Source organism: Babylonia areolata, chromosome 12 (genome assembly GCF_041734735.1).
Source record: "Babylonia areolata isolate BAREFJ2019XMU chromosome 12, ASM4173473v1, whole genome shotgun sequence".
Classification (NCBI taxonomy): domain Eukaryota; kingdom Metazoa; phylum Mollusca; class Gastropoda; order Neogastropoda; family Buccinidae; genus Babylonia; species Babylonia areolata.
In genome coordinates, this window is record NC_134887.1 from 7,387,405 (window position 1) to 7,404,904 (window position 17,500).

At 50.7% G+C, this 17,500-nt stretch overlaps 1 protein-coding gene across 1 annotated transcript in view; it reads right to left on the reverse strand.

The window, feature by feature from the left end:
• The window catches only part of LOC143288264 (protein unc-93 homolog A-like), a 102,600-nt gene extending 88,663 nt beyond the window's left edge, over positions 1 to 13,937 (reverse strand). Inside the window, exons 1-5 of the mRNA XM_076596612.1 lie at positions 13,781 to 13,937; positions 13,473 to 13,744; positions 9,697 to 10,478; positions 8,212 to 8,422; positions 6,856 to 7,014 (exon numbers count right to left, since the gene is read on the reverse strand). Of these exons, the coding sequence (XP_076452727.1) occupies positions 6,856 to 7,014; positions 8,212 to 8,422; positions 9,697 to 10,478; positions 13,473 to 13,744; positions 13,781 to 13,937 (1,581 nt within the window). The remainder of the gene's footprint in view (positions 1 to 6,855; positions 7,015 to 8,211; positions 8,423 to 9,696; positions 10,479 to 13,472; positions 13,745 to 13,780) is intronic.
• Positions 13,938 to 17,500: the final 3,563 nt, after the last annotated feature.

Sequence of the window (17,500 nt, forward strand, 5' to 3'; positions counted from 1 at the left end):
GACACACAGAGAGACAGGCAGAGACAGAGACAGACAGAAACAGAGACATACAGACACACAGAGAGACAGGCAGAGACAGAGACAGAGAGAGACAGGCAGAGACAGAGACAGACAGAAACAGAGACATACAGACACACAGAGAGACAGGCAGAGACAGACAGAGAGACATACAGACACACAGAGAGACAGGCAGAGACAGAGACATACATACACACAGAGAGACAGGCAGAGACAGAGACAGACAGAGACAGAGACACACAGAAACAGAGACATACAGACACACAGAGAGACAGGCAGAGACAGAGACAGACAGAAACAGAGACATACAGACACACAGAGAGACAGGCAGAGACAGAGACAGAGAGAGACAGGCAGAGACAGAGACAGACAGAAACAGAGACATACAGACACAAAGAGAGACAGGCAGAGACAGACAGAGAGACATACAGACACACAGAGAGACAGGCAGAGACAGAGACATACATACACACAGAGAGACAGGCAGAGACAGAGACAGACAGAGACAGAGACACACAGAAACAGAGACATACAGACACACAGAGAGACAGGCAGAGACAGAGACAGACAGAAACAGAGACATACAGACACACAGAGAGACAGGCAGAGACAGAGACAGAGAGAGACAGGCAGAGACAGAGACAGACAGAAACAGAGACATACAGACACACAGAGAGACAGGCAGAGACAGACAGAGAGACATACAGACACACAGAGAGACAGGCAGAGACAGAGACAGAGACATACATACACACAGAGAGACAGGCAGAGACAGACAGAGACAGAGACACACAGAAACAGAGACATACAGACACACAGAGAGACAGGCAGAGACAGAGACAGACAGAAACAGAGACATACAGACACACAGAGAGACAGGCAGAGACAGAGACAGACAGAAACAGAGACATACAGACACACAGAGAGACAGGCAGAGACAGAGACAGAGAGAGACAGGCAGAGACAGAGACAGACAGAAACAGAGACATACAGACACACAGAGAGACAGGCAGAGACAGACAGAGAGACATACAGACACACAGAGAGACAGGCAGAGACAGAGACAGACAGAGACAGAGACACACAGAAACAGAGACATACAGACACACAGAGAGACAGGCAGAGACAGAGACAGACAGAAACAGAGACATACAGACACACAGAGAGACAGGCAGAGACAGAGACAGACAGAAACAGAGACATACAGACACACAGAGAGACAGGCAGAGACAGACAGAGAGACATACAGAAACACAGAGAGACAGGCAGAGACAGAGACAGAGACATACATACACACAGAGAGACAGGCAGAGACAGAGACAGACAGAGACAGACAGAGACAGAGACATACAGACACACAGAGAGACAGGTAGAGACAGAGACATACAGAGACATACAGACACGCAGAGAGACAGGCAGAGACAGAGACATACAGACACGCAGAGAGACAGAGACAGACAGAGACATACAGAGACAGACAGAGACAGACACGCAGAGAGACAGGCAGAGACAGACAGAGACAGAGACATACAGACACACAGAGAGACAGACAGAGACATACAGACACACAGAGAGACAGGCAGAGACAGACAGAGACAGACACGCAGAGAGACAGGCAGAGACAGACAGAGACAGAGACATACAGACACACAGAGAGACAGACAGAGACATACAGACACACAGAGAGACAGGCAGAGACAGACAGAGACAGAGACATACAGAAACACAGAGAGACAGGCAGAGACAGACAGAGACATACAGACACGCAGAGAGACAGGCAGAGATAGAGACAGACAGAGACATACAGACACACACAGAGACAGACAGAGACAGAGACAAACAGACACGCAGAGAGACAGGCAGAGACAGACAGAGACAGAGACATACAGACACACAGAGAGACAGACAGAGACATACAGACACGCAGAGAGACAGGCAGAGATAGAGACAGACAGACACGCAGAGAGACAGAGACAGACAGAGACAAACAGACACGCAGAGAGACAGAGACAGACAGAGAGACAGAGACAAACAGACACGCAGGCAGACACACAGACAGACAGACAGAGACAAAAAGACATACAGAGAGACAGAGACATACAGACACGCAGAGAGACAGACAGAGACAAACAGACACGCAGAGAGACAGACAGAGACAGAGAGACTGACAGAGAAACAGAGACAGGGAGACAGAGACAGACAGACAGAGGGACAAGAAAAACATGGTTATTTACGAGGGTTTAACGAGTCTGATACGGCTTTTCTTTTCTTTTTCTTTTCTTTCTTTTTCTTTTTTTTTAAAGCGGTGGCTCCACCAACAAACAAAGGGATAAAGTACACGGGAAAACCCAGCCAAAATAGCGGGTATAGAAAGTAAATCTGCAAATGTAGAAAATTAATAGAAAACCAGCACGCATTTCTTTCTATCTTTCTTTCTTTCCCTAATTTCATATCCGTGTGTGCGTGCGTGAGTGCGTGCGTGCATGTGTGTGTGTGTGTGTGTGTGTGTGTGTGTGTGTGTGTCTGTCTGTCTGTTCCTTGTTGGTGTACATTAGTAAGAAAAGACTAAGAAAAAAATCTAAATCTTTGAAAAAAAAATGAAAAAAAAAGAAGAAGAAATTTTTGGTTCCGAGTTTTTAGTTCCTCTGCATGTGTGTGTGTGTGTGCTGTGTGTGTGTGTGTGTGTGTGTGTGTGTGTGTGTGTGTGTGTGTGCTGTGTGTGTGTGTGTGTGTGTGTGTGTGTGTGTGTGTGTGTGTGTGTGTGTGTGTGTGTCTGTGTCTGTGTGCCTGTGTGTGTCTGTGTCTTGTGTGCGTTGTGTATGTGTCTATATGTGTTTGTGTGTCTGTGTGTGCTGTGTCTGTGTGTGTGTGTGGGTGGGTTGTTATACATGTAACACCACAGCCAGGGCCTATTTGACAATGGACAGAATCATGGTGTGTGCACGTTGACAATGGACAGAATCATGGTGTGTGCACGTTGACAATGGACGGAATCATGCAGTGTGCACGTTGACAATGGACGGAATCATGGTGTGTGCACGTTGACAATGGACAGAATCATGCAGTGTGCACGTTGACAATGGACAGAATCATGGTGTGTGCACGTTGATAATGGACAGAATCATGGTGTGTGCACGTTGACAATGGACAGAATCATGCAGTGTGCACGTTGACAATGGACAGAATCATGGTGTGTGCACGTTGACAATGGACAGAATCATGGTGTGTGCACGTTGACAATGGACAGAATCATGGTGTGTGCACGTTGACAATGGACAGAATCATGCAGTGTGCACGTTGACAATGGACAGAATCATGGTGTGTGCACGTTGACAATGGACAGAATCATGGTGTGTGCACGTTGACAATGGACAGAATCATGCAGTGTGCACGTTGACAATGGACAGAATCATGGTGTGTGCACGTTGACAATGGACAGAATCATGGTGTGTGCACGTTGACAATGGACAGAATCATGGTGTGTGCACGTTGACAATGAACAGAATGATGGAGTTGCACTAGCGTCCATTCAGTCTGTCCTGAGTTGATTTCCACGTGTAAACAAACAGGATCACACTGAAATGGGGAGGGAGGGAGGGAGGGAGTGAAAGAGACAGACAGACAGAGAGACAGAGACAGAGAGACACAGACAGACAGACAGGTAGGCAGACAGGCAGACAGAGACAGAGAAACAAAGCGAAAGAGACAGACAGACATACACAGACACAGAGAAACGGAGACAGACAGACAGACAGACAGAGACAAAAGGAGAGAGACAGACAGAGAGACAGACAGACACAGAGAGAGACAAAAGGAGAGACAGACAGAGAGACGGACAGACAGAGACAAAGGGAGAGAGATAGACAGAGAGACAGACAGACACACACAGAGAGACAAAGGCAGAGAGACCGACGGACAGACAGACAGAGACAAAGGGAGAGAGACAGACGGACAGACAAAGAGACAGACAGAGAGACAGACGGACAGACAGAGACAAAGGGTGAGAGACAGATAAAGAGACAGAGAGAGAGAGAGAGAGAGAGAGAGAGAGAGAGAGAGAGAGAAACAAAGGGAGACAGACATACAGACAGACCGACAGACAGGCAAAGGGAAAGAGGTATAGACAGACAGAGAGACAGACAGACACAAAGAGACAAAGGGAGAGAGAGACAGACAAAGAGACAGACAGACTAAAGGAGAGAGACAGACGGACGGACAGACAGACAGACTGACAGACAAAGGGAGGGAGAGACAGACGGACAGACAGACAGATAGACAAAGGGAGGGAGAGACAGACGGACAGACAGACAGACAGAGAGACAAAGGGAGAGAGAGACAGACGGACAGACAGACGGACGGACAGACAGACAGACTGACAGACAAAGGGAGAGAGAGACAGACGGACCGACAGACAGACGGACAGACAGACAGAGAGACAAAGGGAGAGAGACAAGACGGACTTACAGACACAGAGAAACGGAGAGAGACAGACAAAGAGTGACAGAAACAAGAAGACGGAAACACAGAGAGAGAGAGAGAGAGAGAGGAGGGGGGGGGGGGGAGGGGAGGAAAGAGGGGAAAAGATACAGAGAGGGACAGGGACAGAGAAATAATTAATATAGTACCACGGACATTCTACGCCCAACCATCATGACCAGTGATGTGCGTGTGTGTGAAGAGAGGGGTGTGTCTCTCCGTCTCTCTCTCTCTCTCTCTGTCACTCACTCTTTCTCTCTCCCCCACCCCCTCTCTCCCTCAATCCTTCACTCACTCTCTCTCTCTCTCTCTCTCTCTCTGTCATTCACTCTTTCTCTCTCCCCCCCCTCTCTCCCTCACTCCTTCACTCACTCTCTCTCTTTCATTCACTCTTTCTCTCTCCCTCTCCCCCCCCTCTCTCCCTCACTCCTTCACTCACTCTCTCTCTCTCTCTCTCTCTGTCACTCACTCTTTCTCTCTCTCTCCCCCCCTCTCTCCCTCACTCCTTCACTCACTCACTCTCTCTCTCTCTCTCTCTTTCATTCACTCTTTCTCTCTCCCCCCCCCCTCTCTCCCTCACTCCTTCACTCACTCTCTCTCTCTCTCTCTTTCTCTCTCTTTCATTCACTCTTTCTCTCTCCCCCCCCCTCTCCCTCACTCCTTCACTCACTCTCTCTCTCTCTTTCTCTCTCTTTCATTCACTCTTTCTCTCTCCCCCCCCCTCTCTCCCTCACTCCTTCACTCACTCTCTCTCTCTCTCTCTCTTTCTCTCTCTTTCATTCACTCTTTCTCTCTCCCCCCCTCTCCCTCACTCCTTCACTCACTCTCTCTCTCTCTCTCTCTTTCATTCACTCTTTCTCTCTCCCCCCCCCCTCTCCCTCACTCCTTCACTCACTCTCTCTCTCTCTCTCTCTTTCTCTCTCTTTCATTCACTCTTTCTCTCTCCCCCCCTCTCCCTCACTCCTTCACTCACTCTCTCTCTCTCTCTCTCTCTTTCTCTCTCTTTCATTCACTCTTTCTCTCTCCCCCCCCCCTCTCCCTCACTCCTTCACTCTCTCTCTCTCTTTCTCTCTCTTTCATTCACTCTTTCTCTCTCCCCCCCCTCTCTCCCTCACTCCTTCACTCACTCTCTCTCTCTCTCTCTCTCTCTTTCACTCACTCTTTCTCTCTCTCTCCCCCCCTCTCTCCCTCACTCCTTCACTCACTCACTCTCTCTCTCTCTCTCTCTCTTTCATTCACTCTTTCTCTCTCCCCCCCCCTCTCTCCCTCACTCCTTCACTCACTCTCTCTCTCTCCCTCTCTGTCACTCACTCTTTCTCTCTCCTCCTCTCTCCCTCACTCTCTCTCTCTCCCTCTCTGTCACTCACTCTTTCTCTCTCCTCCTCTCTCCCTCACTCTCTCTCTCTCTCCCTCTCTGTCACTCACTCTTTCTCTCTCCTCCTCTCTCCCGCACTCTCTCTCTCTCCCTCTCTGTCACTCACTTTTTCTTCCACCCCCCCCTCTCTCCCTCTCTCTCTCTCTGTCACTCACTCTTTCTCTCTCCTCCTCTCTCCCTCACTCTCTCTCTCTCCCTCTCTGTCACTCACTCTTTCTCTCTCCTCCTCTCTCCCTCACTCTCTCTCTCTCCCTCTCTGTCACTCACTCTTTCTCTCTCCTCCTCTCTCCCTCACTCTCTCTCTCTCTCCCTCTCTGTCACTCACTCTTTCTCTCTCCTCCTCTCTCCCGCACTCTCTCTCTCTCCCTCTCTGTCACTCACTTTTTCTTCCACCCCCCCCCTCTCTCCCTCTCTCTCTCTCTGTCACTCATTCTTTCTCTCTCTCCGCTCTCTCCCTCACTTTCTCTCTCTCTGTCACTCTTTATTTCCCCTCTCTCTCTCCCCCTCTCTCTCTCTCTCTGTCACTCACCCTTCCCCCCTCTCCCTCCCTCACTCTCTCTGTCACTCACACTCACTCTTTCTCTCCCCCCCCCCTCTCTCCCTCACACACACACTCTGTCACTTTTTCTCTTTCCCCCTCTCTCCCTCACTCTCTCTCTCTGTCACTTTTTCTCTCTCTCTCCCTTTCTCTCTCTCTGTCACTCTTTCTCTCTCCCTTTCTCTCTCTCTGTCACTCACTCTTTCTCTCTCCCCCCTCTCTCCCTCTCCCTCCCTCTCTGTCTCTGTCACTCACTCTTTCTCTCTCCCCCTCTCTCCCTCACACACACACACACACTCTCTCCCTCCCTCCCTCTCTCTCTCTCTCTGTCACTCACTCTTTCTCTCCCCCCCTCTCTCCCTCACTCTCTCTCTCACTCTGTGTCACTCACTCTTTCTCCTTCTCCCCCTCTCTCCCTCCCCCCCCTCTCTCTCTCTCTCCCTCTGACCTTGGTGAAGTCGCTGAACATGAAGCCCTGCTCCAGCCCCATAAAGATCACCAGGGGCACCAGCAGGCAGCACTTGGAGTCCCTCATCATCCGAACCGTGGACATGCACAGCTCCAGTGACGTCAGTGCGAACTCGGGATCGGCGCTTCGTTTGCCAACCTGTTTGTGTGTGTACACACACACACACACACACACACACATCCACACACACACACACACACACATGTAAGCACTCACACACACACACACACACACACACACACACGTACGCACGCATGCACGCAAGACCACACACACACACACACACACACGTCATTATCGTTATTAAAGTCGTCATCGTTGTCGTCGTCGTCGATGACGTCATTATCATCATCGTTGTGTATCGATGTCATCATCACCATCATTGACGCATCTACCCACACACCCACGAACCCACCAAACCACCCACAAACCCACTCACCCATCCACCCACACACGCACACGCACCTACCTACCCATCCACAGATACACCCACCGACACACCTACCCACCAACTCACCCACCCACACACACACCCACGCACAACTCACCCACTCACCCAAACCTTTCCCTCCCCGCTCCACACACCCACTCACACCCCCACACCTACACTTCCGGACACCCACGCACCCACACATCCACCAACCCCCACCCACACGCACACCCACACATCCCAACCCCCCCGCCCCCCAACCCCCGCTCCCCCCCCCTCCCTCCTCCCCTCCTCGCACCCCCTACCTACCCACCCACACCACCCAAACCGCCCTCGCACCTTGACCTGAACGACGAGAGCCACCACAATGACGATACCCATGAGAACCACAGGCCGGCCACCCGGGATGAGTCCAACCCAACCAAACCCTTCCCCTACCCAATCCACCCTACCCTCCCCACCCTCCCCACCCAACCAAACCCTTCCCCTACCCAACCCACCCTACCCTCCCCACCCTCCCCACCCATCAACACACACACCCACTAACTCACGCACACATCCACCCCCCCCCCTCAACACACACACACACACAGACACTACCACCTACGCATCAACCCAACCACGCACCCCCCCCCACACACACACACACCCGCGCACCTACCAAACCACCCACCCAACCACACACCCAGCCTTAACACCCACCCACCCACCCACGCACTTACACGCATCCAGCCATCCACGCAAAAACCCCAACCTACCACCCACCCACCCACTCACGCATCCAGCCATCCAACCATCCACGCAAAAACCCCTACCTACCACCAACCCACCAATACACCCTACCCACCCACCCACACATCCACCCCCCCACACACACACACACCCACCCGCTCACACCCTCTCACCTTGACCTGATCGACAAGAGCCACCACAATGACGATACCCATGAGGCCGCAGGCCAGGCAGGCGGTGAGCAGCATGTAGCGGGTGGACTCTGGGATGAGGCCGGGAGTCCAGGAGGAGCCGCCCAGCTCGGGCTGGTTGTAGATGCCGTCCGCACCCGTGCTGCTCGTGCGGTTCAACAGGCACGTTCCCACTCCGCACAGGGTTTGGGAGCTGCAGGGAAGAGGGGGGTATGGTTGGAGTGAGGGGTGGGGGAGATATCTGTTTATCTGTGTGTCTGTTTTACTATCTATCTATCTATCTGTCTACCTGGGATGTGGGACATGGCCCCTCTGAGGATCAGCTTCATCCTAAGATCTGTGTACGACCTCCTTCCCTCGAATACAAATTTGGTGAGATGGGGGAAAGCAGATGACCCTGCGTACCCACTCTTCCATGGCAAACAAACAGTGGAACATGTCTTCAGCTCATGCAAAGCGGCGTTAGCCAATGACGGTACACATGGAGGCACAACCAAGTGCTCAAAGAAATTGCACACGTGAAGAGCACTGCCCAAGGAGCACCCACACGACCAGAGGTTCCAGTAAAGTTCCTCTCTGCAGAAAGCAAAAAAGTCTGGCCAGGAACAGCTGTAACATCCAAAGCATGGAAACGTGGGCTGCTTGATGGTGCCAAAGATTGGGAATGCACAGTTGACCCACCAGATGGGAAGATACACCCGGAAATCATCAGCAAGAGCGGCATGAGACCTGACATAGTACTCCACTCCAAGGCATCGAAACAAGCGATTCTGATTGAGCTCACTGTGCCATACGAAAGCAGAATGGAGGAAGCCCACATCTACAAGATCGAGAAGTATGCTGGTATAGCCAGCAGCCTGAAAGAATCTGGCTTCCAAGCCAATGTCCTCGCAACAGAGGCTGGTGCAAGAGGGTTTGCGGGCGCATCTGCCTACAGCCTCATGAAACAGCTGTCGATTTCTGGCAAAAGCAGCAGAAAAGAGTTCCAGCTGGATCTGGTCGAGGAGGAATGAAAGTAAACTTCATAACTCAGTCTGGACACATGATGGATAACTGGTGAAAACGTCTGCCAGAAAGGTGACTCAGTCCTGAAGTGGCGACCACCCTGGAGAAGCGGGTTCGAACCTGCTGAGGACCAGACTGGAAAAAAAAGCGGCTATACAAGGGCACCCAGAAGTCATGACCTGGGTGCGGCCCGGCCCCCTTACAGTGTAAGGAGTTAAGGGCCGAAACACTACTTGTCTGAGGGGGGGGGGGGGGGGGGGGTTCTTCTCTGAAGACTTTGTATTGTCAAGCTCTCCCTTGAGTTACTTATCACTATCTATAATTCCATCGGGGATGTGAATTAAAAAATTTAAAAAAACCCGAAAAAACAACAAAATAAATACACCCCAAAACCCAGTTCCTGTGTGATTGGAGACTACACACACACATACACACACATACACACCCAACACCTCTACACACCTGTTGCCCGTGGCAGCCCTCAGAAGGTAGGAGGACGTGAAGTAGGTGCTCCTCTTCAGGTAGGTATCCTTCGCCAGGTTCAGGTGGTGGCTGTCGTCGTGGTGGTTATGGTTGTGGTGATACACCTCGCTCTTCCGCTCGCTCAGGTTGGCGCCCAGGTGAAGAAGCCTGGAATAGGAGGAGTAGGAAGACACGTTCCCACCACTCTCCACCCCAACCCCCTCCCCATCCATCACTCCAGCCGCCGTAGTGGTGTCGTTCTTGGACAGCACCAGGGCGGAGATGAGGTTGCCCCAGATCTGGCTGCTGCGGAAGAGGCCGAAGAAGATGCCCATGAACTTGTTGATGACCTCGTCCGGGGTCTCGGTCTCAGCCGGTAGCCGCCGGTGCCGGTGGTGTTGGGCGAAGGTCAAGGCCAGGGTGGTGACGTAGGTGGCCTGGGCGCTCCACATGGGCCCCGCCAGGGCTCCCAGCATGACGCTGAGCGGGATGAGGAGGTAGTGCCTCGGGTAGAAGTTGGCCGCGAAGTAGGCGAAGTAGAGCGAGAAGGCCAGCACCATGGTCCACTTGGTGGTCAGGCGGTTGATGAGCCAGGGAGCCAGGAGGCAGGACAGCACCGTGCTGCCGTAGATGACGCTCAGGCTGACCACGCCCACCCCGCCCTGCGCGTGCAAGGTGCTCTGCAAGGACTGCAGGGACACGAACCCGGTGAAGACGAACATGAAGGCCACGCTCAGCGAGTAGATGTTCTTCATGGCCTTTGACTCCGTCATGTGGCGGACCTGGATGGGGAAACAAATATGATTAAAAAAACAAAAACAAAAATAACAACAACAGCAACAACAACGACAACAACAACGACGACAAAAAATAAAGAAAGAAAGAAAATCACACTCCAAGAAACAACAAACAAAAAACAAAAACAAAAAAGAGAGAAGAAAACCCCCATCTGATTACTGAGTGTGCATATGTGAGTATTTGTTATGTTCGTGCTCACTTTCGTGCATGCGTGTTGTTCTCTCCATACCCCACTGTCCATACTATCTCTGTCTCTCTTTCTCTGTTCTCTGTATCTGTCTGTCTGTCTGTCTGTCTGTCTCTCTCTCTCTCTCTCTCTCACACACAACTCCATCCTTCATCCCGCCAACACCCTCCCCTCCCGCTTCCAGCGCCCAACCACACCCCCCTCACTTCCATCCACGCCTCGCCTCCCACTGTCCACCTGTTTCCCGGAACTTCCCATCCTCCCACCACCACCACACACACCCTTTCCTCGTCTTACCAACTACCTTTCAACCCCAAACCACTAGCTCCTCGCCTTTACATCTCTCCCACCCCTACCTCCCACCCAAGACCCCCCACCCCAACACCCCATCCCCTCGCCTTACCAATTAGCTTTCTCTCTGTCCCCACCCAACTCCCCATCCCCCTTACCCCCACCTCTCTCGCCTTACCATTTATCTCTCAACCCACTCCCACACCCCTACCTCCCTCACCTTACCATTTATCTCAACCCCACCCCTACCTCTCTCGCCTTACCATTTATCTCTCAACCCACTCCCACACCCCTACCTCCCTCACCTTACCATTTATCTCAACCCCACCCCTACCTCTCTCGCCTTACCATTTATCTCCACCCCACCCCCACCCCCACCTCTCTCGCCTTACCATTTATCTCCACCCCACCCCCACCCCCTCCTCTCTCGCCTTACCATTTACCTCTCAACCCACTCCCACACCCCCACCTCTCTCGCCTTACCATTTTTCTCTCAACCCACTCCCACACCCCCACCTCTCTCGCCTTACCATTTATCTCCACCCCACCCCCACCTCTCTCGCCTTACCATTTATCTCCACCCCACCCTTACCCCCTACCTCTCTCGCCTTACCATTTATCTCCACCCCACCCTTACCCCCTACCTCTCTCGCCTTACCATTTATCTCCACCCCACCCTTACCCCCTACCTCTCTCGCCTTACCATTTATCTCCACCCCACCCCCACCCCCTCATCTCTCGCCTTACCATTTATCTCCACCCCACCCCCACCCCCTCATCTCTCGCCTTACCATTTATCTCTCAACCCACCCCCACCCCCTCATCTCTCGCCTTACCATTTATCTCCACCCCACCCCCACCCCCTCATCTCTCGCCTTACCATTTATCTCTCAACCCACCCCCACCCCCACCTCTCTCGCCTTACCATTTATCTCCACCCCACCCTCACCCCCTCCTCTCTCACCTTACCATTTATCTCCACCCCACCCCTACCTCTCTCACCTTACCATTTATCTCCACCCCACCCCTACCCCCTCCTCTCTCGCCTTACCATTTTTCTCTCAACCCACTCCCACACCCCTACCTCTCTCACCTTACCATTTATCTCCACCCCACTCCCACCCCTTCCTCCTCTCCTTACCATCTGTTCACCACCTCCTCTCTATCTCTCTCCACTCCTCTAACCCCCATCCCTACCCACCACCACCTCTTGACTCCTCCATTCCCTCCATTCCCATCCTTGCCTCCCACCCACTCCTCTCGCCTTACAATCTCTCTCCCCCACCCCATACCCTCCAGCCTCACCCTCTCGCCCACCATCTCCCCCACCCCCGCCCCAACCCATCCCCATCCACCCCCTCCTCACCTTACCATCTATCTCTACCCATCCACCCACCTTGCACACCCCAATCCCCCAACCCCCATCTGGCATGACCATCTTTCTCCTCCCATCCACACACCCCACACCCCCCACACCCATCCACACACTCCACGCCTACCCACCCACCCCACCCCAATTCCCCCAAACCACCTCTGGCCTCACCATCTCTCTCCTCCCGTCTACACACTCCACACCCACACACCCACCCACACACCCATCCACATACCCTACACCCCAATCCCCAAACCACCTTTGGCCTCACCATCTCTCTCCTCCCGTCTACACACTCCACATCCATCCACACACCCCACACCCATCCACATACCCTACACCCCAATCCCCAAACCACCTTTGGCCTCACCATCTCTCTCCTCCCGTCTACACACTCCACACCCACACACCCACCCACACACCCATCCACATACCCTACACCCCAATCCCCAAACCACCTCTGGCCTCACCATCTCTCTCCTCCCGTCTACACACTCCACACCCACACACCCACCCACACACCCATCCACATACCCTACACCCCAATCCCCAAACCACCTTTGGCCTCACCATCTCTCTCCTCCCGTCTACACACTCCACATCCACCCACACACCCCACACCCATCCACATACCCTACACCCCAATCCCCAAACCACCTCTGGCCTCACCATCTCTCTCCTCGCACCTTACCATCTATCTCTCCCACCCCACCCCCAACCCCCCACACCACCCTCTCTTTATTGTCTTTCTCTCACACCCTACCCCTACCCACACTACCATCTATCTCTCGACCCCCCCCCCTTCCACCCCACTACCCACACACACACACCCAGCACACTCAATATCATCTGTCTCCGAGTGTGGGCGTCGTTGGGCTGGGTGTGGTAGGTGGTGGAGATCTATCTCCCTCCTCCACCCCACCCCCCCCACACACACACCCGTCTCACCTTACCATCTTCCCCCAACAACCACACCCTTACCCCCCACCTCCACCCCACCCTCGCCTTACCATCTGTCTTCCCCCCCCCCCTCCCCCCTGAACCCACCACAACCCCCCGAAACCCCCCAAGCCCCCCACCCCCACCCTCACCCCCCCCAAAAAAAAACCAACAAAAAACACAACTCACCTGTCTCCGGGTATGAGCGTCGTTGGGCAGGGTGTGGTAGGTGGTGGAGATGGTGTACGAGTGAATGGTGGACCTTCGCCGGGACTTCTGCTGAGACTCCAGCCACTCCTGGGACAGCGTCAGGTCCGTCAGGACTGCCGCCGCCGCCGCCGCCGCTGCCGCCGACGACGACGACGACGAGTGACCCCCCTGCTGCTGGGGGGCGTGATGGGGGTGGTGGGGGTGGGGGTGGCCCCCTGATGACCCTGCTGTGGCGCCCCCTGACCCTGACCCTGACCCCGACGATGTTGAGGAGGAGGAGGACGTGCCCGAGGTGCCAGCTGCCTCTGTGGCTGTCAGTGTCACTGTCCCGGTGCCGGAGCCCGTGGAGTTGAGCGGGATGAGGTGGCATTCTTTGTCCTTCAACGTGGACGGGGTGGTGATGGTCGTGGTGGTGGAGGTGGAGGAGAAAGATGATGTTGCCATTGTCTTTACTTTTAAAATTTTGTTTGTTTTGTTTTTGTTTTTGTTTTTTTGGATGGTTCGTTTTGGTAGGTTTGTTCGTTTCTTGTTCTCTGTTTCGTGATGGTTTTTTGGGGTGAGTGGGATGTGGTGGTGGTGGTGGTGAATGGAAAGTGGGGGGGGGGGGAGCTGTTGTTGCTTGGGGGGTGGGGGGGGGGGGGTGGACTGAGGTGAGGAGGTGAGGGGTTGTGGTGGTGGTTGGTTGATCTGGTTTGGGGTAGGTTTGAAAGATGGAGGTGATCTGTAGAAAGACAGAAAGAAAGAAAAAACACACCAAAAAAACAATAATATAATGTGAATTTTGTACGTGACGTATGACATGAATGATATGAAATGATGTTTGATATGATTTTTACAGTGTGGTATGGTATAGTGTATATGTATATATATATATATATATATATATATATATGTGTGTGTGTGTGTGTGTGTGTGTGTGTGTGTGTGTGTGTGTATGTGTGTGTGCATAGTCTGACTTACTACACTACACTACACTACACTACACTACACTACACTACAATGCCATATCATACTTATAATACTCGGAGAGGAAAGTGGCAGAATGGTTAATACACGCCAATACATACACATAATACAGAGAGAGTCCGAGAGGATCTGGGTTCGAAACCCGCCCTTGCCCTTTCTCCCACGTTTGACTGGAAAACCAAACTGAGCATTAAGTTATGCGGATGAGACGGTAAGTCCCGTGGTTGCAGCACGCACTTGGCGCACTAAAGAAAGAACCCATGGCAACAAGAGTAAGTATACAAATATATATGCATGCACTCAAGGCCTGCCTAAGCGCGTTGGGTCATGCTGCTGGTCAGGTACTTCCCTAGTTGATGTGGTGTGGCGTGTATGGATTTGTCCCAACGCAGTGGCGCCTGCTTGAGAAGCTGAAACTGAAACAGAAACTGCTGTGTTGGGGTTGTTTCGTTATTTTTTTTTAAATTGTTTTAATCTTGAGACCTGGATGTAAAAAAAAAAAAAAAAAAATCATTTGAGCTTATTCCACTTCCGCTGTGAAATGATAATAAAAAAAAATCAGTCATTCGTTTTTTATTTCTCACTCTCGCAACACACACACACACACACACACACACACACGCACGCACGCACGCACACACACACACACACACACACACACACACACACACACACACACACACACGCACTTGTGTGTAGTGTGTGCGCACAAACATATACACATGAGAGGACAGAGAAGGTTTCAGTGCCTCTCACACTTCATACGTCTCTCTCTCTCTCTCTCACTTTGTCCTTTGTTGTCCAGCTTTGAGGAATATTCGAGAATCATTAATTAAGCCTAAATATCATAGACAACCAAATATGTTTAAATTGAACTTATTAATGTCCTCAACATCCTGTGAAATTGTTAGAAACCTTGCTTTGTATTTATATAAAGCTTTCAAAGTCCGAGAAACAGTTACGTCATGAAAACACTGTTTTGTTGCGAGGCTAGTTTTCATTTGAACTTATGTTATATCGAGTTTTCTATGTATGTTGTATTATGTGAAATGTTTTTGTTTTTGGTTTTGTTTTTCATTTTCTTTGTTTTTCATTGTTGTCTGTTCATATACCCCTTCATTAGGGGCCTTGGCCAATATGAATAAATCATCTCTCTCTCTCTCTCTCTCTCTCTCTCTCTCTCTCTCTCTCTCTCCAGTTTCGGCTAAGTCTGTTGATGGCATCTAATAAAGAAAGCATTGTAAACAATTTGTCAATTTACATAATATATATAAAGCATTTAAGTTAATATCAATAATGATATCATAATTCCTTTGATGATTGTTTCGCCTTGTGCACTTGTATGTTTAATAATGTTGTATACTGCACCCCTTCATGAGGGGCAATGGCCTATATGAATAAATCATCCGAATCTCTCTCTCTCTCTCTCTCTCTCTCTCGCCGGTTTTTTAAAGTGCTTTAGGCAACGAATTATTGATTGCAGGTGGCAAGACTGGCATGATCATATACAAAACAGTGATAGATTTGCACAGTTTAAACTCTTCGAGACATCGCATGGCATAGAACCATACATTGAGTTGGTATTGAACAGATTTATAAAATGTGCATTGACAAAATTTAGATTTGGTGTTTCCGATATTGCTACTCATTGTTTTAGATACGGACATTTACTCGGTGTTTACTTGTCGTTTATGTAATCTGGGTAAGGAAGACGAGCTACATTTTGTGTTATGTTGCCCTGCCTTCAGTGACCTCAGACAAAAACTAATCCAACCAAAATATTATAAAGATCCATCTAACTTTAGATTTAATTTGCTCATGTCGTCAAGACATGAGTCTACTCTGTGTAACTTGGCCATTTATATATATGAGGCATTGAAGAGATTGAGAATAGTTACGACGTGAATGTTGTTGAACATCTGTGTTAGATATTTTTTGGTTGGTTTGTGTTGAAGATGCATAGTGTGTCATGTAAAATCTTATTTATCTTTCTTTAATGTCACCCCCTTCAGTAAGGGGCTTTGGCCTTTATCTGAATAAGAAATCGTTATCGTTATCGTTATTGTTATCTCTCTCTCTCTCTCTCTCTCTCTCTCTCTGTGTCATACGGGGCTGAGATCTGGGCTTTTGAAACAGGAAGTCAAATAGAGAAGCTACATTTGTTTGCCATGAAACGATTCTTACGTGTTGATCGACGAACCCCTAACGATCTGGTTTATGGTGAATTTGGAAGATACCCGATATATCTTAATTCATATATTAAATGTACCAACTATTGGTTAAAACTTGGACAAATGAATGAACATAGACTCCCTGCACAAGCTTATAGGATATTGTATAATTCAGAAAGTAGAGGGAAAATTACTTGTCAGGTCAGGTCTCTACCTGCCACAGGTACCATGTAACCCTGTGCTACCTGTCACATGCGGGCAGATGGAGCTCGACAGCCCGGGAAGGCAGTCCATCTAAGACAAGGAAAAGTCTGAAGTAAAACCCATGAAGTGCTAAGGAATGCAGGACAGTCTCGACATGCATTGACCCTGGGTCCATGGCCATGTCCCGACTTTCAGTAGCCGCGCCCCCGTGCCTCCGAGGAAGGTTTTTGAGCCAGAGGCTAGGACAAGGACAGTCTGATATAAAACCTACGACCTGAGGACCTCACTGTCACCGTCCCAGCTTGCTAGGCTATGGCAGATGAACCACGGGTGTAAAGGGTGGGGCCAGTACTGCGCACACTGCACTCCACCTAAAAATTCCATTGCGCAGGCTTGAAGGACACGTCCACGTCCGCGCCACCAACTATTCCAAAATTACTTGAAATATTCGAAAGTGTCCATGTCGTTGTGATTTTTCATTTGTTTGGTTAAATCAAGGGGCTGGATGCGTTTAAAGTTTCTTAGTTTGTTTTAGACAACGATTGATAGATTGTAGGTAGCAAGAATGGAATTGTCATATTGAAAATAGTGATAGTGATAGAGTTTCTTTGTACTCACTACTGAAAATGAATAATTTAACAGAACACTATACTGTAATGAATATGA